The sequence below is a fragment of the Ahaetulla prasina genome, chromosome 1 (assembly GCF_028640845.1).
Source record: "Ahaetulla prasina isolate Xishuangbanna chromosome 1, ASM2864084v1, whole genome shotgun sequence".
In the NCBI taxonomy this organism is placed as follows: domain Eukaryota; kingdom Metazoa; phylum Chordata; class Lepidosauria; order Squamata; family Colubridae; genus Ahaetulla; species Ahaetulla prasina.
This window is the reverse complement of record NC_080539.1, coordinates 59,579,680-59,606,468: the sequence shown is the minus strand read 5'-3', so window position 1 is coordinate 59,606,468 and position 26,789 is coordinate 59,579,680. Positions and strand designations below refer to the sequence as shown.

Sequence of the window (26,789 nt, the reverse complement as noted above, 5' to 3'; positions counted from 1 at the left end):
ATTATATAACAAATGTTCTTGCACTATCTCCCCCTACGTGTATGTTTCAGTACTTCTTTCCTCTTACCCAATTTCAAACAGCAACAAACATGAAAAAAATTGCAATTATTTTGCACACTTCGTAAAAAAATGAACATTAAACCTAAACTCCCCATTTCATGAAAAAAAAGAATTTGATCTCTACTTTAAGTACACATGCATATTAGTTTTCAGATAAACGTATTTATGATGTTTACATGTACAGCTTAAATTACCTGATGTATGCCCGGACTTTGCACCCTCGAAACCAACTCTGAATTTTTACAGCAGCATAATATTCTGTTTTTCTGTATTCATCTACACACCTAAAAGCAAAAGGGATAACTTTTACAATTTGTACTGTGATCATTTATATTAAAGATCAGAATCAGCAACTAGTATTATTTTCACTAAATCAAGTACCTTTATTTATTTAATAGCTTTTTACCACTCGTAGGTGTAAAGGCAACTTGCAATACCCACTGCCCTACAACATTCAGTGTTAAACTATAAATGCATTTATAACTGAATTTTATATTAATTACAATAGTATCATTTTAGAAAAACCATAGGAATAGGAACCATAGGAACCATCAAGTCCAAACTTCATTTAGGGAAAGGATCCAAATTAAAGCACTACTGACAAATGTTCATACATCCTTAGCAAAGGTTGTATGAATATTAGTTGGGGATGCTTTAATTTGGATTCCTTCCAAACTTTCAATTACTGAAAAATAGCTTACTAGCTTCCTTATTACTGGTTCCACTCTTAGGTAGCTCATAACATTAGGAGGGAATATGCATTATAATTTTAGATCATTAATCTGTACTTTGGCATGACAGAAAATAGGTTTTAACCTTTTTATGAATGCTATTCTTTCAGGTACTTGAAAAGTGCTATCATGTCCCCAACTCCATCATCTTTTTGAAAAGCTCAACATACTCAATTCTACCAGTACTTAGTTCAGTAACTTAGACTCCAGCCTTTGATCATCCTCATTATTTGTATGTTTTTCAGTTGTCTGAATCTTCTGGTACCCAGAATTGAACACAGTATTGGAGGTGGAATGAACAATACAAACAAAAACGGAATAATTTTTTCCTGTAATTTGGAAACTATATTTATGTTGATGCCCTCTAAAATTGCTTTAGCTTTGTGGGGGGACAGTCACAGCCCACTCATATTTGCTTTGTAACCCCACATTCTTTTTATAAGCAACTAGCTGATTATCTGGCGTCGCCCGGGTATTTATTTATCCCAATCTTGTATTAGACAGGAAAAAGAATGAATTATATCTTTAATGTCAAATCAAAGCAATTTTATTCACAGAGTTTTAAAAGTATAAGCATAGTATATAAATTATAAAGTAAAATATTATTCAAATTAAGAATAATATTAAGACAAAACTTGATTATAAACAACATTTTTAGTTTCACCTCCGGGAGCAAGAATAAATAAATTCTGCGATGAACCCACCCATGAGCAAACAAAATAAAGTTATCTGTGGGAGAAACATAGTGATCTCAAATCCATTTCACAGTATTTAATAGACTGACCCTGTGACCTATTGATCATGATTGAAAATGCAAGTCTCAATTTTTTTCAAAAATTTTTTCAATTTTTTTTCCAGAGAATAAGTCATCTGTGTACTAAGTTTGGTTGGAATTGCTTGAGCTGTTCCAGAGTTATGCTGGAACACACACACACACACACACACACACAAACACACACCAGAGGTGTCTTACCTCCACAGTATTTGTTTCCAGAGAGTAAGTCATCTGTGTACCAAATTTGGTTGTAATTGCTCGAGATATTTCAAGAGTTATGCTGGAACACATATACATAGACACCCATACCCACACACCAGGGGTGTATTACCCCCACAGTATTTGTTTCCAGAGAGTAAGTCATCTATGTAGCAAGTTTGGTTAAAATTGCTCAAGCCGTTCCAGAGTTATGCTGGAACACATACATACAGACACAGACAGACACAGACACCAGGGATGTCTTACCCCCACAGTATTTTTTTCCAGAGAAGTCATCTGTGTAGCAAGTTTGGTTGAATTTGCTTGAGCCATTCCAGAGTTATGCTGGAACACACACACACACACACACACACACACACACACACACACACCAGGGGTGTCTTACTCTCACAGTATTTTTTTCCAGAGAGTAAATCATATGTGTACCAAGTTTGGTTGAAATTGCTCTAGCCGTTCCAGAGTTAAGCTGGACCGTACATACATACATACATACATACATACATACATACATACATACATACATACATACGTCTTTATATATATAGATAGATATTACTAAGGAAGTCCATCTTTGGACTTCTATTTTTAAAGTATTATATTTATTTATCATTCTGTTATTTACTGCTCTCTTTGTAATTCACTGAGACAATGTTGAACCTATTTTTTCTATATTTCAGACAAGGGAACATTTTTCAGGCCACATAATAAGTTTCCTAATTTTTAAAAAAACTTATCAAGAGGCAAAGTTTTAGAAATAGAAAATTGATTGTGCTTGATTTTTTTTGTCCTTAATCTTTCACAAAACCTCATCACATTTTTGTGAAATCTTACGATACCCTACAACACAGTTTGAACACAGTCTTCCCTAGAATACAAGGGCAATCTCCATTCTTCTCCAAGATTCCTTTGCAGCTTTGCTTAGTATGAAAGAGAGCACACCTTTAATTATTTTTAATGTAGCTAAGATCCATCTATATTTTAAAAGATTGATGAAATACCAGATTCCCATTTAGCCAGGCCTATGTCTGGAAGAAGTACTAAAAAGGGTGTCTGAGCTTAATTTTGTTTATATTTCATATATTATCCACACCTGAACAAGACAAGCATATTTCAGGATTTAAGGATAACCTGAGGAAGTGGCTTCACTTGGTGGATTTTCTCCAGATTTTCTAAAGTGTGTTTCGACTAAATTGTGTACATGTAATTCCTGGTTAACAACAGTAATTGTGGTCAGAATTTCCATTGCTAAGCGAGGTAGTCATAAAGTTTAATGCCATCTCTTAGTGGCCAAAATCCAGCTCTTCCCATTGCTATTGCTAACTGAATCCCGAATCATTATTGGGCAAGAATCCATCTCAAATCAAGTCATTCCTGGCTTAGTCCATCCCAGGCTTGAGCCTCAGTAAGGTAAGGGATTGCCTCCTCTTCAATTTTCGCTACTCGCCTATTTTCCTCCCATTTCTACAATTTTGGCCACCATATTTTCTCTTGCTTCTGCTGCCCTATCAGTTCCAGCTGACTTTCATTGTTTTCTACTTCCCACTGCTGCTGAGGCATGCCTGCCTGGCCTTTCCTGAGGCAGCTGCTGGCTGCACCAGATCTTTTCCCCAGTGATATCTTGCCAAATTGTGTGAGTCTTCTTGCGACATTTTGGAAGGTTTTATTTATTTATTTTATTTATTTATCACATTTGTATACCGCCCTATCTCCCTAGGGACTCAGGGCGGTTCACAGGCAGATTAAAAAAAATACATATAAATACAAAATAAAATAACACTTAAAAAACTTATTCTACATGGCCAAATTTTAAAAACAATATAAAATAACCCATTAAAACCAATATAAATTTAAAATCTAATCCAGTCCTGCGCAAATAAATAGATGTGTTTTAAGCTCGCAGCGGAAGGTTCGGAGGTCCGGAAGTTGACGAAGTCCTGGGGGGAGTTCGTTCCAGAGGGTGGGAGCCCCCACAGAGAAGGCCCTTCCCCTGGGTGTCGCCAAACGGCACTGCCTAGCCGACGGCACCCTGAGGAGTCCCTCTCTGTGAGAGCGCACGGGTCGGTGAGAGGTATTTGGTAGCAGCAGGCGGTCCCGTAAGTAACCCGGCCCTATGCCATGGAGCGCTTTGAAGATGGTTACCAAAACCTTGAAGTGCACCCGGAAGGCCACAGGCAGCCAGTGCAGTCTGCGCAGGAGAGGTGTCACACGGGAGCCACGAGGGGCTCCCTCTATCACCCGCGCAGCCGCATTCTGAACTAACTGAAGCCTCCGGGTGCCCCTCAAGGGGAGCCCCATGTAGAGAGCATTGCAGTAATCCAGACGAGACGTCACGAGGGCGTGAGTGACCATGCATAGGGCATCCCGGTCTAGAAAGGGGCGCAACTGGCGAACCAGGCGAACCTGGTAAAAAGCTCTCCTGGAGACGGCCGTCAAATGGTCTTCAAAAGACAGCCGTTCATCCAGGAGGACGCCCAAGTTGCGCACCCTCTCCATCGGGGCCAATGACTCGCCCCCAACAGTCAGCCAAGGACTCAGCTGATTGTACCGGAATGCCGGCATCCACAGCCACTCTGTCTTGGAGGGATTGAGCTTGAGCCTGTTTCTCCCCATCCAGACCTGTACGGCTTCCAAATACCGGGACAGCACTTCAATTGCTTCGTTGGGGTGGCCCGGTGTGGAAAAGTACAGCTGAGTGTCATCAGCGTACAGCTGGTACCTCACACCGAAACCACTGATGATCTCACCCAACGGCTTCATATAGATGTTGAACAGAAGGGGTGAGAGAATCGACCCCTGCGGCACCCCACAAGTGAGGCGCCTCGGGGCCGACCTCTGCCCCCCTGTCAACACCGTCTGCGACCGATCGGAGAGATAGGAGGAGAACCACTGATAAACGGTGCCTCCCACTCCCAATCCCTCCAACCGCCGCAGTAGGTGTTCTGTTTCCCTTCCCCCAATACTCCCAGCAAAGAGTCCGTCAGAGGCCTTCCTTTTTTCCTTTTATTTACATAGATACATGTCCTGGCCACGTCTACCCACGGGCCTGCCAAGTTTCTGGAGATAACGAGGAAATTATAGATAAGGCCAGAATTACTCACGAATATATTCTTCCCTCCACTGAAACAGTTAGCTCGCGCCAATTCATTACTTTGTCCAAGACAAAAAACCAGGAAGTCCCGCCTCCTATTTATAGTCTCTGCAGATGTCACTGCATGACAATTATGACTTGGCTTTGTCCCAACTCTTCCGCTGCTGCGCACGTCGATCATGTCTTCGTAATCTTGCGTCACTCCAAAACTGTTCTTGGGGCATTGCCAAATCAGAAGAAGGCTCGGGAGAATCAGGCCTTGCCGGCCCCTCCTCCTCCCTTTGAGTGGGTGCCAGGGAGGGAGAGGGCTCAAGAGAAGCAGGGCTTGCCAGGTCTTCTCCCTCACTTTCTGAATCATCCGAGTCCAGGAGTCTGGGTCCAGGAACCTGGGTCACAACACTATCCCTCACCACAGGGCCCTTCCCCCGGGGCTGACGATCGGGATGCGGTCGGGCTGGGTTCTGCTCATGGAAGGCCTGCACCAGGTCAGGGGCATGAACGTCGGAGGCATCTACCCAGGAGAAATCAGTCCCGTATCCCTTCCACGCGATCAAATATTGGAAACGACCCTTTAGCCAGCGGGAGTCTCGTACGCTGTGGACTTCGTATTCCTCCGACCCGTCCTCAGCGACAGTGGCGGGTGCTGTTGGGCACCGAAGGGGACTCGGTGTGGCCTCAGGAACCAGAAGGGACCGGTGAAAAACGGGGTGGATCCGCATGGATCGTGGCAGGGTCAGTCGGTAGGCTACCGGGTTGATGACTGCCTCGACAGGGAACGGGCCGATGAATCGGTGGTCCAACTTCTTTACCGGGCGGTCGGACGGGAGGTGTTTGGTGGAGAGCCACACCCGGTCTCCAACTGCCAGCGGGGGCGTTGCCCGTCGGGAGCGGTCGGCGGACCGTTTGTAGTCCTCCTTTGCCCGATTCAGCTGCTGGCGGAGCAACTGGTGGACCGCATGCAACAGTCAGGAAGGTCTGCGTTTCGGGAACAGGAGAATCCGGTGGTGCCAGAGGGAAGAGCCGCGGATGGTACCCCACATTGGCAAAGAACGGGGTCATCTGAGTAGAGGTGTGCTGAGAGTTGTTAAAAGCAAACTCCGCCAGGGACAGGTAGTCGGCCCAGTTGTCCTGTTGCTGGTTGATGAAGCAACGGAGATACTGTTCCAGTATACCGATGACCTTCTCTGTACCCCCGTCGGTCTCCGGATGGTGCGATGACGACAGACATACCTGCACCTCCAACGCAGCCATCAGGCTCTTCCAGAAGCGGGCTGTGAACTGAACTCCGCGGTCCGAAACCACCCTGTCCGGTAGACCATGGAGCGGAAGATGTGCTGCAGAAAGAGACGGGCCGTTTTTGCGGCTGTGGGCAGTCCGCGGCATGGGATGAAGTGTGCCATCTTGGTGAGCATGTCCACCACCACCAGCACCGTGGTGAACCCAGAGGACGGCGGCAGGTCTGTCAGGAAATCCATAGAGATCGCCCCCCAGGGTCTGTCGGGTGTCGGCAAGGGCTGGAGGAGCCCGGGAGGGGCCCCCGTGGCGGTCTTGGCTTGCCGGCACGGTACGCAGGATGTCACGTAGGCATGTATATCATGCCGCACTCGGGCCACCAAAGGTCCGTGTCACCAGGTGGAGGGTCTTGAAGAACCCAAAATGTCCTGCTGCAGGGTTGTCGTGGCACTGGGTCATGACGAGGGCTCGGAGTGGTCCTGTGGGCACATATAATCGCCCAAACTTGAGTAAGTCCTCCTCCAAGGTCCAAGGAGACGTGGGGCCCACCTCCGCTCTCCTTTGCTGCGACCAGGCGTCCTGGCGCTGCGCCTCGCACCTGGGCCCGCAAGTCCACTGGCTCCGTGCTGCGGCCAAGGCTTCTGCCGGCAGCACTGTCCGTGGAGGAAGGGGTCCTGGCGCAGAGGTACTCTGGCTTGCGGGACAGGGCATCCGCCCTCCGGTTGTGACCGCTGGGAATGTAGGTCACGCGGAAGTTGAACCGGGCAAAAAACAACGACCACCGGATCTGCCGCTGGTTCAACTTCCGAGCTGTGGTGAGGTGCTCGAGATTCCGATGGTCCGTTCGGACCTCCACCTGATGTCGGGCCCCCTCCAGATGGTGTCGCCAAGCCTCGAATGCAGCCTTGATAGCCAGCAACTCTTTTCCCAGATAGTGTAGTTGCGCTCGGAAGGATTGAGTTTCCGGGAGTAGTAAGCGCAGGGAAAAAGTGTGCCGCCATTCGTCGGAGCCTGTAGCAGCACCGCTCCCAGAGCCACATTGGACGCGTCCGTTTCCACCACAAAAGGCCGGAGCGGGTCGGGATGCCTCAGGACGGGTTCCGTGACGAAGGCTTTCTTGAGGGCTGTGAATGCTTCTTGCTGCGGGGGACCCCACCGGAATGCAACCTTCTTCCTGAGGAGCTGGGTAAGTGGAGCTGTCAGTGTGGCGAAGCCCGGGATGAAGGTCCGGTAGTAGTTGGCGAAGCCCAGCAGGCGCTGAACATCCTTCACCCGACGAGGGGCTTCCCAGCTACACAAAGCTTCTACTTTACATGGGTCCATGGCTATGCCCTCGGGCGAGATGATATGCCCGAGGAATTCTATGGAAGTCCGGAAGAAGACATTTCTCCAGCTTCGCATTGAGTTGTTGCTCCATAGCGTTGCAGAACCAGACTGGCGTGTCGAAGGTGGCTTTCCTGGACCGAGTAAATCAGGATGTCGTCAGGTAGATAACCACGAACCGATCCAACATGTCTCGAACACGTTGTTCATGAAGTGCTGAAAACGGCGGGAGCATTGGTCAACCCAAATGGCATGACAGTGTATTCGTAGTGTCCGTGTCGGGTGCCGAATGCCGTCTTCCATTCGCCTCCTTCTCGCATCCGCACCAGGTTGTAGGCCCCGGAGATCGAGCTTGGTGAAGATCGTGGCCTCCGCAACCTTTCCAGTAGCTCCGGATGAGCGGCAGGGGTAGCGATTCCGCACCGTAATGGCGTTTAGCCGGCGGTAATCACAGCATAGGCGCAAGTCCCTGTCTTCTTCTTCACAAAGAGGACCGGGGCCGAGAGGGACTTTGAAGGCCGGATGAACCCTCGGGCCAGGTTTTTGTCCAGGAAGTCCCTGAGGGCGGCCAACTCGGGCTCCGACATGGAATACAGGCGTCCCACAGGCAGTGGTGCGTTGGGCAGAAGGTCCACGGGGCAATCGTAGGGCCGATGCGGGGGTAGTCGGTCCGCCTCCTTCTCGCTGAACATGTCGGTGAAGTCCGTCAGCTCAGGAGGCAAGGTGATGGCAGCGGTGGGGACGTTCTGGCCGGCACAGGTGTGGCGGATGTGATCGACGCACTGCAGACTCGGGAAAGAGATGGCGTTCCGCGACCAGGCCACCTGAGGATCGTGGGTCCGAAGCCAGGCCAACCCAAGGACCAAGGAAAATGAAGGTCCACCGTGACATAAAACTGGATCGCCTCCTCATGGTCCCCAATAGCCAGGCGCAAAGGCTGGGTGGCAAATTTAATGGGGCCAGACACCAGTTCTCGTCCATCAATTGTCTCTACCCGCATCGGAGGGTCCACCGGAACCACAGGGACCGCAAACTGGGTCACAAAGGCCTGGTCCATAAAGTTTGTTGTGGCCCCTGAGTCCACCAGCGCATGCGCCTGGAGCCCGTCCGACTGGTTCCCCAACCATATCCGTGTGTCCAGAATCAGATGCCGAGGTGGCCCAGAGTCTACTTCCAACGTCCAGTGGGGGCTTAGTACGTGCCCGACCTAGGGTTTCCCCGAGGTCGGGCCTGCTCCGTTTCCCGATTGGTCACGCTGTGATTCGGGGACCGGCAGGCGTGCCCCACTTCGCTTTCTGGGGCAAGAAGCGGTGGCGGGCTCCCCACAGTACAGGCACAATCCCCTTGGCGCCTCGGTTCCGCTCCTGGGCTGTTAGGCGAGGTCTGGCCGCTCCCAACTCCATGGGCTCTTCCGCAGCGGTTACAAAACGTGGGGCGACCCTGGGTGCTGGTGGTGCAGGAAGTGGGGGTGCAGATGTCGACGGAGGGTCCTGGGGGGTGCGACGGGACGGTCGCCGTTGCAGACGGGCATCGAGGCGGAGACAAAGGGGCACCAAGTTGTCGAGGGTCCGCGGCGCCTCCACGCGGGCCAGCTCGTCTTGCAATTCCTCTGAGAGTCCCTCCTGGAACGCGTCCACCAGCGCTGCATCATTCCAGTCAGAGTCCTGGCACAAAAGATGAAATTCGGCGATGTACTCCTGCAGGGGGCGTTTCCCTTGACGGAGTTCCTTAAGGCGCCTGGTTGCCGTCAGCATTCGAACGGGGTCCTCATACATGGTGCGCAGGTGCTGCCAAAAACGCTGTTGGTCCGCCAGCAGGGGGCTGTCCTGGAGCAAGAGGGGCGTGGCCCATCGAGCAGCCGAGCCGGAAAGAAGGTTAATCACGAAGGCCACCTTAGCCCGGTCGTCTGGGAAATCCTCTGGCCTCATAGCCATGTAGAGCTGGCACTGTCCCAAGAAGGTCGGGAACATCTCAGGCTGCCCAGAAAACTTATCCGGCACGGTTATCGGGCACTTGCGACGAGGAGGAGTGGGAGGATGGGGGCTGCAGCCACATTCCTGGCAGCAAGTTGGCCTGCCAAGTGAGCCACTTGCTGCTGGAGCTGTTGATTAGCCGCTTGTAGCTGCTCTAACTGCTGCTGTACCTGCTGCTGATCCATCTTTGGTGGAAGATGTTTTAGTCAGGTCTTGGACAAAATGTTCTGTTTCCCTTCCCCCAATACTCCCAGCAAAGAGTCCGTCAGAGGCCTTCCTTTTTTCCTTTTATTTACATAGATACATGTCCTGGCCACGTCTACCCACGGGCCTGCCAAGTTTCTGGAGATAACGAGGAAATTATAGATAAGGCCAGAATTACTCACGAATATATTCTTCCCTCCACTGAAACAGTTAGCTCGCGCCAATTCATTACTTTGTCCAAGACAAAAAACCAGGAAGTCCCGCCTCCTATTTATAGTCTCTGCAGATGTCACTGCATGACAATTATGACTTGGCTTTGTCCCAACTCTTCCGCTGCTGCGCACGCGATCAAGCCTTCGTAATCTTGCGTCCTCCAAAACTGTTCTTGGGCGTTGCCAAATCAGAAGAAGGCTCGGGAGAATCAGGCCTTGCCGGCCCTCCTCCTCCCTTTGAGTGGGTGCCAGGGAGGAAAGGGCTCAAGAGAAGCAGGGCTTGCCAGGTCTTCTCCCTCACTTTCTGAATCATCCGAGTCCAGGAGTCTGGGTCCAGGAACCTGGGTCACAACACTATCCTCACCACAGGGCCCTTCCCCGGGCTGACGATCGGGATGCGGTCGGGCTGGGTTCTGCTCATGGAAGGCCTGCACCAGGTCAGGGCATGAACGCCGGAGGCATCTACCCAGGAGAAATCAGTCCCGTATCCCTTCCACGCGATCAAATATTGGAAACGACCCTTTAGCCAGCGGGAGTCTCGTACGCTGTGGACTTGAAGGGGACTCGGTGTGGCCTCAGGAACCAGAAGGGACCGGTGAAAGACGGGGTGGATCCGCATGGATCGTGGCAGGGTCAGTCGGTAGGCTACCGGGTTGATGACTGCCTCGACAGGGAACGGGCCGATGAATCGGTGGTCCAACTTCTTTACCGGGCGGTCGGACGGGAGGTGTTTGGTGGAGAGCCACACCCGGTCTCCAACTGCCAGCGGGGGCGTTGCCCGTCGGGAGCGGTCGGCGGACCGTTTGTAGTCCTCCTTTGCCCGATCCAGCTGTTGACGTATCAACTGTTGGACCGCATGCAACAGTCAGGAAGGTCTGCGTTTCGGGAACAGGAGAATCCGGTGGTGCCAGAGGGAAGAGCCGCGGATGGTACCCCACATTGGCAAAGAACGGGGTCATCTGAGTAGAGGTGTGCTGAGAGTTGTTAAAAGCAAACTCCGCCAGGGACAGGTAGTCGGCCCAGTTGTCCTGTTGCTGGTTGATGAAGCAACGGAGATACTGTTCCAGTATACCGATGACCTTCTCTGTACCCCCATCGGTCTCCGGATGGTGCGATGACGACAGACATACCTGCACCTCCAACGCAGCCATCAGGCTCTTCCAGAAGCGGGCTGTGAACTGAACTCCGCGGTCCGAAACCACCCTGTCCGGTAGACCATGGAGGCGGAAGATGTGCTGCAGAAAGAGACGGGCGTTTTGCGGCTGTGGGCAGTCCGCGGCATGGGATGAAGTGTGCCATCTTGGTGAGCATGTCCACCACCACCAGCACCGTGGTGAACCCAGAGGACGGCGGCAGGTCTGTCAGGAAATCCATAGAGATCGCCCCCCAGGGTCTGTCGGGTGTCGGCAAGGGCTGGAGGAGCCCGGGAGGGGCCCCCGTGGCGGTCTTGGCTTGCCGGCACGGTACGCAGGATGTCACGTAGGCATGTATATCATGCCGCACTCGGGGCCACCAAAGGTCCGTGTCACCAGGTGGAGGGTCTTGAAGAACCCAAAATGTCCTGCTGCAGGGTTGTCGTGGCACTGGGTCATGAGGAGGGCTCGGAGTGGTCCTGTGGGCACATATAATCGCCCCCGAAACTTGAGTAAGTCCTCCTCCAAGGTCCAAGGAGACGTGGGGCCCACCTCCGCTCTCCTTTGCTGCGACCAGGCGTCCTGGCGCTGCGCCTCTCGCACCTGGGCCCGCAAGTCCACTGGCTCCCGTGCTGCGGCCAAGGCTTCTGCCCGCAGCACTGTCCGTGGGGGGAGGGGGTCCTTGGCGCAGGGGGACTCTGGCGGGACAGGGCATCCGCCCTCCGGTTGTGACCGCTGGGAATGTAGGTCACGCGGAAGTTGAACCGGGCAAAAAACAACGACCACCGGATCTGCCGCTGGTTCAACTTCCGAGCTGTGGTGAGGTGCTCGAGATTCCGATGGTCCGTTCGGACCTCCACCTGATGTCGGGCCCCCTCCAGATGGTGTCGCCAAGCCTCGAATGCAGCCTTGATAGCCAGCAACTCTTTTCCCAGATAGTGTAGTTGCGCTCGGAAGGATTGAGTTTCCGGGAGTAGTAAGCGCGGGAAAAGTGTGCCGCCATTCGTCGGAGCCTGTAGCAGTACCGCTCCCAGAGCCACATTGACGCGTCCGTTTCCACCACAAAAGGCGGAGCGGGTCGGGATGCCTCAGGACGGGTTCCGTGGCGAAGGCTTTCTTGAGGGCTGTGAATGCTTCTTGCTGCGGGGACCCCACGGAATGCAACCTTCTTCCTGAGGAGCTGGGTAAGTGGAGCTGTCAGTGTGGCGAAGCCGGGATGAAGGTCCGGTAGTAGTTGGCGAAGCCCAGCAGGCGCTGAACATCCTTCACCCGACGAGGGCTTCCCAGCTACACAAAGCTTCTACTTTACATGGGTCCATGGCTATGCCCTCGGGCGAGATGATATGCCCGAGGAATTCTATGGAAGTCCGGAAGAAGAAGCATTTCTCCAGCTTCGCATTGAGTTGTTGCTCCATAGCGTTGCAGAACCAGACTGGCGTGTCGAAGGTGGCTTTCCTGGACCGGGAGTAAATCAGGATGTCGTCAGGTAGATAACCACGAACCGATCCAACATGTCTCGAACACGCTGCTCATGAAGTGCTGAAAACGGCGGAGCGTTGGTCAACCCAAATGGCATGACAGTGTATTCGTAGTGTCCGTATCGGTGCCGAATGCCGTCTTCCATTCGTCTCCTTCTCGCATCCGCACCAGGTTGTAGGCCCCGGAGATCGAGCTTGGTGAAGATCGTGGCCTCCCGCAACCTTTCCAGTAGCTCCGGGATGAGCGGCAGGGGTAGCGATTCCGCACCGTAATGGCGTTTAGCGGCGGTAATCACAGCATAGCGCAAGTCCCTGTCTTCTTCTTCACAAAGAGGACCGGGGCCGAGAGAGGGACTTTGAAGGCGGATGAACCCTCGGGCCAGGTTTTTGTCCAGGAAGTCCCTGAGGCGGCCAACTCAGGCTCCGACATGGAATACAGGCGTCCCACAGGCAGTGGTGCGTTGGGCAGAAGGTCCACGGGCAATCGTGGGGCCGATCACGGGGTAGTCGGTCCGCCTCCTTCTCGCTGAACATGTCGGTGAAGTCCGTCAGCTCAGGAGGCAAGGTGATGGCAGCGGTGGGGACGTTCTGGCCGGCACAGGTGTGGCGGATGGGGTCGACGCACTGCAGACTCGGGAAAGAGATGGCGTTCCCCGACCAGGCCACCTGAGGATCGTGGGTCCGAACCCAGGCCAACCCAAGGACCAAGGAAATTGAAGGTCCCCCGTGACATAAAACTGGATCGCCTCCTCATGGTCCCCAATAGCCAGGCGCAAAGGCTGGGTGGCGAATTTAATGGGGCCAGACACCAGTTCTCGTCCATCAATTGTCTCTACCGCATCGGAGGGTCCACGGAACCACGGGACCGCAAACTGGGTCACAAAGGCCTGGTCCATAAAGTTTGTTGTGGCCCTGAGTCCACCAGCGCATGCGCCTGGAGCCCGTCCGACTGGTTCCCCAACCATATCCGTGTGTCCAGAATCAGATGCCGAGGGGCCCAGAGTCTACTTCCATAGCGTCCAGTGGGGGCTTAGTACGTGCCCGACCTAGGGTTTCCCCGAGGTCGAGCCTGCTCCGTTTCCTGATTGGTCACGCTGTGATTCGGGGACCAGCGTGCGTGCCCCACTTCGCTTTCTGGGGCAAGAAGCGGCGAAGTGGCGGGCTCCCACAGTACAGGCACAATCCCCTTGGCGCCTCGGTTCCGCTCCTGGGCTGTTAGGCGAGGTCTGGCGCTCCCAACTCCATGGGCTCTTCATAGCGGTTACAAAACGTGGGCGACCCTGGGTGCTGGTGGTGCAGGAAGTGGGGTGCAGATGTCGACGGAGGGTCCTGGGGTGCGACGGACGGTCGCCGTTGCAGACGGGCATCGAGGCGGAGACAAAGGGCACCAAGTTGTCGAGGGTCCGCGGGCGCCCACGCGGGCCAGCTCGTCTTGCAATTCCTCTGAGAGTCCCTCCTGAACGCGCCCACCAGCGCTGCATCATTCCAGTCAGAGTCCTGGCACAAAAGATGAAATTCGCGATGTACTCCTGCAGGGGCGTTTCCTTGACGGAGTTCCTTAAGGTGCCTGGTTGCCGTCAGCATTCGAACGGGTCCTCATACATGGTGCGCAGGTGCTGCCAAAACGCTGTTGGTCCGCCAGCAGGGGCTGTCCTGGAGCAAGAGGGCGTGGCCCATCGAGCAGCCGAGCCGGAAGAAGGTTAATCACGAAGGCCACCTTAGCCCGGTCGTCTGGGAAATCCTCTGGCCTCATAGCCATGTAGAGCTGGCACTGTCCCAAGAAGGTCGGGGACATCTCAGGCTGCCCAGAAAACTTATCCGGCACGATTATCGGGCACTTGCGGCGAGGAGGAGTGGGAGGATGGTGGGGGGCTGCAGGCACATTCCTGGCAGCAAGTTGGCCTGCAAGTGAGCCACTTGCTGCTGGAGCTGTTGATTAGCCGCTTGTAGCTGCTCTAACTGCTGCTGTACCTGCTGCTGATCCATCTTTGGTGGAAGATGTTTTAGTCAGGTCTTGGACAAAATGTTCTGTTTCCCTTCCCCCAATACTCCCAGCAAAGAGTCCGTCAGAGGCCTTCCTTTTTTCCTTTTATTTACATAGATACATGTCCTGGCCACGTCTACCCACGGGCCTGCCAAGTTTCTGGAGATAACGAGGAAATTATAGATAAGGCCAGAATTACTCACGAATATATTCTTCCCTCCACTGAAACAGTTAGCTCGCGCCAATTCATTACTTTGTCCAAGACAAAAAACCAGGAAGTCCCGCCTCCTATTTATAGTCTCTGCAGATGTCACTGCATGACAATTATGACTTGGCTTTGTCCCAACTCTTCCGCTGCTGCGCACGTCGATCATGTCTTCGTAATCTTGCGTCACTCCAAAACTGTTCTTGGGGCATTGCCAAATCAGAAGAAGGCTCGGGAGAATCAGGCCTTGCCGGCCCCTCCTCCTCCCTTTGAGTGGGTGCCAGGGAGGGAGAGGGCTCAAGAGAAGCAGGGCTTGCCAGGTCTTCTCCCTCACTTTCTGAATCATCCGAGTCCAGGAGTCTGGGTCCAGGAACCTGGGTCACAACAGTAGGATACCATGGTCGATGGTATCAAAAGCCGCTGAGAGGTCTAATAGGACCAGGGCAGAGGAACAACCCCTATCCCTGGCCCTCCAGAGATCATCCACCAACGCGACCAAAGCCGTCTCCGTGCTGTAACCGGGCCGGAAACCGGACTGGAACGGCCTAGATAGACAGTTTCATCCAGGTGCAGGGGAAACTGATATGCCACCATACTCTCTACAACCTTCGCTGAGCGGGTTGAGACCGGACGATAATTACCTAAAACAGCCGGGTCCAGGGAAGGCTTCTTGAGGAGGGGCCTCACCACTGCCTCTTTCAAGGTGTCCGGAAAGACTCCCTCCAACAAAGAAGCACTCGTAATCGCCTGGAGCCAGCCTCGTGTCACCTCGTGAGTGGCCAGTACCAACCAGGAGGGGCACGGGTCCAGTAAACACGTGGTGGCATTCAACCTACCCAGCAACCTGTCCATGTCCTTTTGGAACCCTGGGACAGCAGTCCCTCTGGAGATTAGGGTGGCAAGGCTAGTGGAGCCAGATTAGCAGGAACAGCAGACAAAAAGACAAAGATGGAGGATGTTAAGTGGGTGGGGGATCATAAGTGCAGATGGGCTGCCAAATACCTGCATTTTGATCACCTGACCAGGAGGGGAGGGACTACAATGTAAAGAGCCAGGCTGGGCTTGCTTCATCAATAGTGGGAGCTACAACATCAGCAGGGCAGTAGGACCAGTGGAGCTCATGACAGCAGGGCCAGCAGAAAGGTAGCCAAAGGGGAAAAGATTCAGGGGAAAAAGGCAGGTAGGCAGAGTTGGTGCCTCTGCAATTGTAAATGAGGACAAACTACCAAGAATTTTGATCATGACCGTGGGGCTGCTGTAATGGCCATAACTTTGGGTATTGGGCGTAATTACCATTTGTTCAGTGCCGTCATAACTTCAAGTAGTAGCTAAACAAATGCTCATTGAATGAGGACTACCTGTAGTAGAAAGGCCACTTATCTTCAGGCTTTGACAGATTTCTACTTGAGGCATGTTTTTTTAGGCCCTTACCTTTCAATAAACGCCATCATCATATCTGGATAAAAGGTACAAGGGGGAACTAGCAGTGAAACCCTTGTTTATCTGTGTGTTCTGAGGGCAAAAGATTTAATGCATTATGTATTGATCTATAAATTATACTTGGCATGAAGAATTCAATTTATTTATCCATGGTTATATCAGTCTAACTGGTATATATAATTCAGCAAGCAGAACTGGATGTTGCTGCAGCAAGGAAGATTAGAGCAAAAGCAGTGGCAGCCGTGGCAGCTAATTATAAAGGGAATAAAATAGTTTTAAATTGTGTTGACTGTTCCCTCTTGTTCTTATTTTCACTCGATGGTTAAAGTGGTTTTATGAATGTCATTTGTATATTGGATTCTGTTTTTAATTAATGATGGAGCTAATCTCCTTTGTTTCTCTCTCTTTTATTCTCTGTATGTCTTTGTCTTTTTAGCCTGCATGATTGTGGTATTATCAAGCTATCCCACTTCATTTTGTTTCTGTGAATCTGCTAAATATTCTGACTAATAAAACACTGAAAACTACAAGGCCTAGGATCTTATATTTATATACAGTATCTACTAGACAACCTATGGGCTGTTGGGTGATTTTTTTCAGAGATATTTCCTTACCTTAACAGAGAAACAGAATCACCACAGATGAGTGGGAGTGACTTCCAACTTTCTGCCAGATTCCCTCTGACTTTGAAGGAAGCTGGCAGGGAATATAAAAATGACTGCAGCTGACTTCAGCATCGTGGCAGCACTGAAGCAGAAGAACAGAATAAGAAACCTGGAAAGGAGCTTGGAAAACCTATAGTCCAACCCCCTGCTCAAGCAGGTGACCCACTTGGCCACTGGGCTGAGTGAATGGCTGGCCAATGCATGCGTGTGTGCATCATCCCAACTCGCACTATCACAGCATCGCACAAGGGCTAGCGATGCTGCAAGCATCACACAGGCACTGGTGCTGCCACGAGCGCAGGCCCCCACTTGCACTAGCATTTTGGTGGTGTCCGTGAGCTAGCTTCGTTGCGAGTGTACATTCCCCACTTGCGCTTATGTTGTGACATTGCGCGGGTGCTAGTGTTGCCTGAGCATCACATGAACGTTTGTGACCCCATTTGCATCACACGCACACTCACGGCACTGTTTATGCACATGCTCAGGGCCCGTGCATGCAAGCGTAAAGGCGCCTGCCCCTCCTGCCCCTGGGCTGCCAACCCAGAAAGGTTAGGGAACTCTGCGCTATACCATTTCAGATAAATGGTTGTCCAATCTCTTCTTAGAAACCTCCAGTATTGGATCACCCCCAACTCTTTAGGCAAGAACTGATTACTTGTTTTGTCAGAAATTGCTCCTTAGTTCTAGGTTGATTCTCTCTTTGATTAGTTTCCATCCATTGCTTCTTTTTCTTTAGGTGTTTTGGAGAATAGGTTGACCCCCCTCATCTTAAACATTGGAACACTATCATGTCACACCCTAGTCTTTCTTTTCATTAAACTAGCCATAGCCAATTCATATGTTTTAGCCTCCAGTCTCCTAATCATCTTTGTTGCCCTGCTTTGCACTCTTTTATATTGATTTAAAAAATCTTGTCCAATGAAGCACCAAACAATCAGACATGGAGTTTTAGTAGAATATGGAATGAGTCATTTTCTCTCACCTCACCTCACTTCACCTCACCGCATAAGGTTCTGGTTGTGGGGAACATAGGAGGAGGAAATTATGTTGGCTACGTTCACTGTCTTGAATTTTTGTAAAAATAATACAAATGGGTTACAAATAAATATTATTTATAAACAAATAAATATAAATATTTCAAAAATATATTGAAAATATTTCAAATATTTGAAAGAGCTTATACGATACAAATTTGTTTTAAAAGTGCTTTCGAACACATTTACAAATGGATTTGAAACATTAGAAGCTACTAAAGGTACTCTGTTTAATTCCAAACAACCCTACTGATTTAACTCAAGTCCAATAAATAGGACTTCTGAAAAAGTTCTTAAATCATGGGTATATTTATTTAGCAGTTAAGAAATATGTGGCAGACTAGGAGCAGCCATGAATGTCTTATGCATGCCAAAGTATTCCCTGTGACCCTCTATGGAAGTGAAAGTTAGACTTTGAGGAAACAAGATAGGAAGAATGTACATGCTTTTAAACTTTGGTGTTGGAGAAGACTCCTGAAAATACTGTGAACAGTCTAGAAAACAAACAAAAAGTTCATTGAACAAATAAACTCAAAGGTCTCACTTAAGGTACAAATTATCCTACTTTGTACTTACAATGTGGAGACCTAGTTCTCTAGAAGAGCCTCTAATTCTGGGAAAGGTGGAAAGAAAAAAGGAGAACCAGCAGCAAGTAGAACCACCACCATTACAGTGGTGATTATGGCATAGTTGAAAGACTGAAAGACTTGGTTAAGGGCAGACTGTGATGAAGAAAATCTATTCAGGCACAAGAGTTGACAAGGATTTCATGGAATGGAATGGAATAGAATAACAGAGTTTGAAGGGACCTTGGAGGCCTTCTTGTTCAACCCCCTGCCCAGGCAGGAAGCCCTGCACCACTTCAGACAAATGGTTATCCAACATCTTCTTAAAAACTTCCAGTGTTGGAGCATTTACAACTTCTGGAGGCAAGTTGTTCCATTGATTAATTGTTCTGTCAGGAAATTTCTCCTTAGTTCTAAGTTGCTTCTCTCCTTGATTAGTTTCTACCCATTGCTTCTTGTCCTACCCTCAGGTGCTTTGGAGAATAGTGTGACTCTCACTTCTTTGTGGCAGCCCCTGAGATATTGGAATACTGCTATCATGTCTCCTCTAGTCCTTCTTTTTATTAAACTAGGCATACCCAGTTCCTGCAACCGTTCTTCATATGTTTTAGCCTTCAGTCCCCTAATCATTTTTGTGGCTCTTCTCTGCATTCTTTCTAGAGTCTCAATATCTTTTTTTACATCGTGGCCACCAAAACTGAATGCAGTATTCCAAGTGTGGCCTTACCAAGGCATTATAAAGTGGCACTAACACCTCATGTGATCTTGATTCTATCCCTCTGTTTATGCAGCGTAGAACTGTGTTGGCTTTTTTGGCAGCTGCTGCACACTGCTGGCTCATATTTAAATGGTTTTCCACTAGGACTCCAATCAATAATCAATCAATAATTATTCATACCACTGCCCCAAATCATTTGTCATCACCAGCACTTTGAACTGGATCTAGAAATGCACTGGTAAATAGAACAGTAATACAATGTGATTTCCTTGTTGGGACTTAGAACACCAGTAGATAAATTCTGAACCTTTCATAGTCAGTTTGCTGCCCATACTAAACAAAAAAAGAAAAAGGTAAAGAAAAACTGTATCTTTTTATCTATTGTGTGATTATGGCAATATTCACATTTATTCCAATGGCCAAATTATTATTTTTTAAATCAGACTTTTTTTTTAAAAAAAAAAAGTCAGCTATTTGGAGAAGTAGGTATATTTCAAAAGACTTCTTCCCAATCAGGTATTTTTTAAGTATAGTTACAGCTTTCATCATTTCCAGCCTGTCCACGCAGTTCTGATCGAAATTGCAGGCTAACACATCTCAACCACAAACTACTAGCCAATCACACTTCAGCCTTGTATGTTCTGCCAACCCAGTCAATGAGTTAGCTTATGTCAGATTGTAATGCAACTCTTCCCCCTCCTCCTATGTTTAACCAAGGGCAAACAAGTTGTGTGTCCTCAAGCTGTTGTCAACTTTATTCCTTAAAGAACTGTTTAGACCCACTGCTTTATATTTTCATATAAAGGTGACAACATTCCCATGGCATCTAGTAAGAGCCAAGCCACTCTTTTTAATGCTAAAGATGAGGAACAAATGCAGAAGTCCTAAGAAAACTATAAGGGGCGTGCATAAGAGCACAAAAGTGCCTACCATTCCTATCCTATTGTTTCCTTTCATTATATATATGCTTATATGTTGTATAGTTGTTTCATGCTTATGCTTATATATACTGTTGCGACAAAATAAAATAAAATAAAAAAGAAGTAGCTGCCTTCTCTCTGTCACCAAGATGAATTTGGTGGAGTTAACAGTCATGGGGAGGAAGAAGCCACACTGTTTGCTTCTGGGGCAAACCAGAAGCAGAAAAAAAGCACCATTACCCGTGAGCAAATTTCAGTTTTCCACAACATGAACGCCATTCCCTTTGATCATTCCACCTACGTTCCCTATTACTCTTACGTTACCATGGTGACTTATTCACAGGCTACACGTGTGAACGCATGAACTCTACTTTGCGGATGGGAACTCCCGATATTTCTTGGCCAGGAAAAAAAGAACAAGAAGAACAAGAAGCACCCGCAAACCTGGAATCATTTCAGAGACGAGGAAGGGGAATCGCCTCGGGAAGGAGGCTCGAGTTACCTGTTTCTACTGAAATACTCTTCCTTGAAGCTCGGTAGCCGCTCTTGCAGCCGGGCCAAAGTGGCCATCTTCCCCCCCCCCTCCACCCTCCTAGCCGGCTCCCAGGGATGGTATACAAATTTTCGTCATGGCAACTGGACCGTACCATCTGAGCCCAGTCGCCTAGAGGGGAGAAGGATACAACTTCTGCGGGGAGAGAGACAGACAGACAGACAGACAGAGATAGAGAAGTGGCGGATTTAGTTCCGCGCGGTGAAAGGGAGGGGGTAATAAGTTAGGCGAAGCGGCGACGGGGAGACAACCCCCCCTCACCGTTGTGTCACGTCCCTAACAGGGAAGCAGTCATGGTCGAGGCCGGTTTCCTTCCAGCGCCGAAGCTGCTTCCGGGATACCATCATGAGGGAGTGAGAGGTGCGGCAGCCCGTCCGCGGCCCGGTGAACCGTCCTCCTCCTCCTTCCCGAATTCTGCAAAGCGGCACTTGTCTCCTCAGGGAGCGGCCGACTGCGGGCGCTGAGTACATGTTCCGGGTGGCTCAGCCCAACCCGAGCAGACCTCCGGCCGCCAGGAAGAGCTGGTGAGGGGCGGGGAAAGGGGTGGTGAGCGTCGGGGCAGAGGAACGGGTGGCCCCGGGCCGGAGGGAGAGGGACGACGGGCTAGGTTGACTTAGGCTGGGGAGCCTCGAAGGAGAGGAGCGATGATGACCTACTAACGCAGCTTTGCGTAGAGGGAGAGTCTTTCGAAAATCATCTTTAGAGCAGCTGCGGCAGGCAGACTCGGGTTGTAATAATTTGTGTCGGTGTTTTCGTTTGAGTCTCCTGGGTGAGGCTGGCTTTTAGGGCCTTGTGGAAGAAGTTGGCGTCCCGTGTGTGAAATCTCCAAACCTAAGGGGGAAAGTTGAGGTTTAATAAATGGGGCTGGGATGAGAATACAAGGAAAGGAGGGGGGGGGGGCTGGGATGAGCGGCCAGGATGTGAATCCTTAGTTTGGGGAAAGGAGGGTTAGCCCTTCAGCATCTGCTGAAGTTCCTTCTGTTACAAACTTGAAAGAGATTGTCCTGCATTTACATGTATTGGGCTACCAGAAGACATTGTCCACTGTACTTTCCATAGGTTGGGGAGTGATCAGAATTTAAGGTGTGATTTGTATGCTCGCTGTCAAAGGATGGTGGTATTTTGGGAACTAACAGAGTACTTCTTTTGCTACAAGATTAAACATCCTTAAAAAAAAAACATTTAGGCCTCCTCTTTTTAGGAGCTGAATTATTTGCTTCTCTCTTGCTCTGTTTTTTTTATACAGTTGTCTTACATGCTTGCAGTATGTAAGTATAGAAGGAAGAACAGAAAGACAGGGCAAAACTTGTTTTCCCTTTGCAAATTTATACAGTGCCTTCAGAAATATAGTCCAACAGAAGTCTGATAAAAATATTGCTAAATGCAACGTCAGAAAAAAGGGAATTTTGCTGTAAATCCCAACACTATTTTGATTTTTTCTTCTTCTAGCATTTCCTCAAATTCAGGGTTTGTTGGTTTATGTATCCAGTGTTGATACATTGATTGTGACAGGAATTGACCAGTCTGCCCAGGCTCGATTTTATGGGCTGAAAGAGTGACTAGCCCAAAGTTACCCAGTCAGCTTTTATATCTAAGGTGGGACTAGAAATCCGTCTTCTGGTTTGTAGGCTGCTGCCCTAACCACTAGACCAAGCTGGCTTTTTCTTGCTGACTTTTCATGAATGCTGAAATTCAGAAGTGTCCAAAGAGGTTAGTGATGTATTTATGAGGAAGTTCAAGAATAGGAGATACTGCAAATCTGGCAAGGAGGAAACGAGGATAAATTTATTTTTATAATTAAAAATATATGACAAATACTGAAATTGGTAACTCTTTACTGTTAAAGCAAATTATAGAAAATATATGCTGTAGCTAGATAAAAGAATAGCACAGAAATTTTGGACATATCTACAAGTGATCCAGAATGCTTGTTTTCATAGGGTAGAAGGTAAAAAGCTAATTTTCTTTAATTCCACATAAATAAGGCTAGAGAAAAAAGTTGTAGGGAATATAGTTAAAGTGTGAGATATAATTGAAAAAATATTGATTCATAAAAGGGAGGTTTAACTCTATACTGCTATCTAAATAACCATGTTATAAACTTGACTCATTTTATGGGCAGAGCATAACAACCTCTGGCCTCCATGGAACACCTTCTTTAAATAAAATGGTACTTTAAAGTTGGTAAATCCTTTTGAATGTAATTTTTCTGCATAAATATAATCTAAAACATTTTTATAGGACTTTTATTTGGCCATTCCAAAACATTACTTTTCTTCCCCTTTAATCATCCTTTGTTTGCATGACTTGTCTCTTGGATCATCTTATTGCATGTTGAACTTTCTCTTAAGCTTATGTTCATGAAGAGAGTAACCTGACAATTTACTGTAGAATTTTTAAGTACCATTCAGAATAGTCTGTCAATGATGGCAAGCCATCCTGATCCAGAGACAGCAAAGCAGGCCCAAACTATGATACTGCCATCACATTTCACTGGTAGAATAAGGGTCTTATGCAGGATTCCAGTGTTTTTCTTTAACCAAATATAACCCTTTTCAGTTAATCAAGAAATTTCTACTTTGATCTCATACATCCACAGAATATTCTTAATAGGCTTCTGGCTTATCTGCATGGTCTTTCATAAACTGTAGATGGGCAGCAATTTTCTTTCTTCTTGCAATCCTGCTATACACCCACATACCATTGTTGTTCAGTGTTCTAAGGATGGTGGTCTCATAACAGTGACATTCAACCAATGCAAGAGAGGCCTTTGGTTCATTAGACATTACCCTAAGTTTCTTTGAGACCTCCCAGAGTAATCCATCCATTATTCTTGATGTGATCTTGGTTGGTCAACTGCTTAATTTATCTTCCATTTGTGTGTAGCCCAAAGGTCCTTTTTCAAGAGGCAACTGGACTTTCTGTTTTTGTCGTGTCCCACTCCCCCTCTGACGACCGGGTCTAGGAAGTCTGTATCAAGTGTGGCAACGAAGCCTCTGCAGCTTGTCAAATTCCTTCGAGGTTTCTCAGGGCAGGCAGGAGTCCAAGTTGTGACTTCAGCAAACTAGATGAGACTTTGCTTGACTCAAGGTTCGAATGCCAAAAACAGGTCCTTTATATAGGCTATGGGGTATGGCTCCATGACTCAGCATTTAGCCAGGCCTGCCCCACCCTTCCTTCTGCTGGCATCGCCTCTCAGATCTCCGGAAGCGAGGATCCTTCCACTCTGAATTGTCTTCAGCTGTCTCTACTGTCAGCATCTGGGAAAGGGAGGGGTCAGAGGGAGCAGGTCCAGGTAATTGCACCACTTGGCTGACTTCCTGCTCTGACGGCTGCGTCGAAGGAACACACACTGTATGAGTGAGCTGTATTGGGTTTCTGTTTTCACTCCTTGACTCCTCTCCGGGCATGGGGCCAGGGCCGGGGGCTGGAGGCATGACAGGCCGTTCATCTTCATTATCAGACTCGAAGTCTGATAACAGGCCCGGAAGGAGACAGGAGGGGCCTGGCTAAGGAGGACGAGGCACAACAGTTTTTCTTTGAAGACGTTTCACTCATCCAAGAAGCTTCTTCAGCTCTGACTGGCTGGTGAGGAATGGAAGGATTTATACTCCTTGCAGACATCTGGTCATTTGCATTCTTTTAGAAGGTCGTCATGGTCACCTGGAGGTTTATCTCTGTCATCAGGGTCACCTGAGTACTGCAAATGGGTGTAGAGCCTTCTTGGAACTGTTGAAAGGTCTGTGTTATAGATTGGAGATAGATGATTTCGTATCCCTCCTCTGTTGAGAGAGGGCTGTTCAATTTTGACATAGATGACCCCTTTAACCCCTCTTTCAAACCAGCGGTCCTCTCTGTCCAAAATGTGGACTTTGTTGTCTTCAAAAGAGTGGCCTTTGTCTTTTAAATGCAGATGGACTGCTGAATCTAGTCCTGATGTGTTTGTTCTGACACAGATAAACCTCCAAGTGAGGCTTGCTAAGAGAATGCAAATACCTAGCTGTCTGCAAGCAGTATAAATCATTTCATTCCCACCATCCAGTCAGAGCTGAAGAAGCTTCTTGGATGAAAAGTGAAACTTCTTCAAAGAAAAACCAGAAAGTCCAGTTGCCTCTTGAAAAAGCACTTTTGGGACAACCATGACTTGGATGACTGAGAATCTCCATATACATTTTTGCATAATAAACATCTGTCATACATTCAAATACACGAACGTACAGAGAACATTTGTACACTTACAAGCAGAAATATCAAGTAAAAAAGGATATCATATACTATGAGATATGGAACAATATTAACTATCAAAGAAATTACAGAAAATCAAAGCTGGATTTGTGGGCATGAGAAGACCTAAGTGAACTGGGGGGGAAAAGCAAAACTCTGTTTAAAAACAGCCTCTTCCAGGCAGTGGTTATTTTTAATCTAATATTCAAGGCATGCACACTTTTCAGGCTATTCTTCAAAAGTAACTACTTTTTAAGTAGCAATGCTTTCGGTGATTTGTATCCTGCTCCTTTGTTTATTTGCCACACCATTTTCTCAGCAAACATTAAGACAAACCTCCTCCTTTCCAGAAGTAATTATTGGAAAGAGGAGTGTTTTGTTTTTCTATCAGGTAATTTGTTACATAGTTCTCTATTTTATAAATAGAACAATAACTTTACCTCACTCTGCTTTTTTAAACAATATACAATACAGAAATTAGAAGACACTGACTTTAATTGAAATACATTTTAAAATATGGTTTTGCTTGTGTTTTTATTATTATAAACCCTAAATTTCCATGTAGTTCTATGATGTAAAGCCTAGTAAAGATGAAATATACAATCCTTGAAGAAAGTTCATTAGGTGTAACAAAGTATCAGAAGCTGAATTTTTGATTTGGGTAAAACAAATAGGTAAAAGAACAAGATGCTGAACATTTAGCAAATCACTAAATGATTAAATGACTACATATTTTTATTTATTAAGTCTTTGGCCACCTATCACATGGAAGTGACTCTTGGTGGTGACTGATAAAACAGTTAAAACAATTACAATATAATACAAATTTAATGTTTTTATTTATATTTCTAGACTACACATTCCCCTCATGAAAAAAAAAGTCAAGTTAGATATCGGTATAGCTAGGAAACATGACCCTTCATACCCTCTGGGTCTTGGGCCTAGGCTCAAAGCCAGATCTTCAAGGCCTTACAAAAGGCCAAGCGGTTCAGAATTTTGGTTACAGTTTATTCAGCTTTCTATCTTTCAACATGCAGCAGCTTTATTTCAGCTGAGGGAATATCATCAATATGATTCAAGCTGCATTTTTAAGAGACAGACAAATCAGTCTATTTCCTGCATCCATTCATAAAGTGATTTTAATGGGATTTCTCAGCAGCCATCTTCAGAGTTCATATTGGAATAAAAAATATGGCATTGAGTAACTCACAGTACTTATTGCTGTATCTCATAAACTTTACCATTTTTTTCAAATGATGTCATTACTACAAACTATGGGAGACATTAGGATTGAAAAATAAAGACTGCATGGATAAGAAGAGGTACCTGCAAATAGTATTTCAACTAAATTTGCATGGCTTTCACAGTTGATTATGCTCATACTTATTTTATACTGTACTGTTCTTTCATTATAATTAAGAATATTATTTTTTTTTTAAAAACTACCCTGCAGCCCTTCTTCATCTCTCTTGTGTTTTTCTTAGATTATGCCATTCAGAGGATAAAATATAGATGTAATTGATTTTTGTGGTCTGAAAAGCACATTAAGCTAGTTTAAATGTTAGTCATAGTTTATGATTGCTGCCAAAAAACATTTGTCCAGCCTAGCAACATGGATAACAGAGAGCAAAATACATATTTTAAATGATGAAACTCTATAGATTAAGGAAATACTATATTGAATGTCATTTGGTTTATATACATATAGAATAACTATGTAAAAATATTCATGCTGTGAGGTTAAAATGAAAGGAGATCCCCATGTATGTTGTCTTACAGTCCTGGAAAAGCAGAATATAAATCAAATAAATAAACTCGCTGTTTGATAGATTAGTAATAACAAATGTGTAAATTACCTTTTTCATATAATCCCTTAGGATAAAGTAAAACTAAACTAAACTATTCTGTTCTCTGCCTTTGTGTTTTAAATGCCTTTCTAATTTTCACTATAAGGTCAGAAATGGAATTACAACATACAAAGTGTTGTTTCTTTAATTAATCACTGTGCTAAATTGGTACCTTACCAGTTAATTAGATTACTCTATTAACGT

The 26,789-nt window shown here is 47.6% G+C and overlaps 2 protein-coding genes across 10 annotated transcripts in view; one reads left to right on the top strand and one right to left on the bottom strand.

The window, feature by feature from the left end:
* Positions 1-20,984, bottom strand: part of SPATA17 (spermatogenesis associated 17) — a 113,702-nt gene extending 92,718 nt beyond the window's left edge. The window contains exons 1-2 of one of the 2 annotated variants that reach the window (XM_058165423.1): positions 20,776-20,984; positions 255-344 (exon numbers count right to left, since the gene is read on the bottom strand). In XM_058165423.1, coding sequence (XP_058021406.1) covers positions 255-344; positions 20,776-20,984 — 299 coding nt within the window. Of the gene's footprint in view, positions 1-254; positions 345-20,463; positions 20,532-20,775 lie in introns of those variants that run through there. The other variant, XM_058165424.1, reaches the window with a different exon arrangement.
* GPATCH2 (G-patch domain containing 2) overlaps positions 20,906-26,789 on the top strand; it is a 100,898-nt gene continuing 95,014 nt past the window's right edge. For 7 of the 8 annotated variants that reach the window (XR_009152976.1, XR_009152974.1, XR_009152975.1 and 4 more), the window contains exon 1: positions 20,906-21,038. Coding sequence is in view for 5 of the 8 variants with exons in the window: in XM_058165417.1 (XP_058021400.1) it covers positions 20,983-21,038 (56 nt within the window). In the remaining 3 variants the exon portion in view is untranslated. Of the gene's footprint in view, positions 21,039-25,898; positions 26,061-26,789 lie in introns of those variants that run through there. The other variant, XM_058165419.1, reaches the window with a different exon arrangement.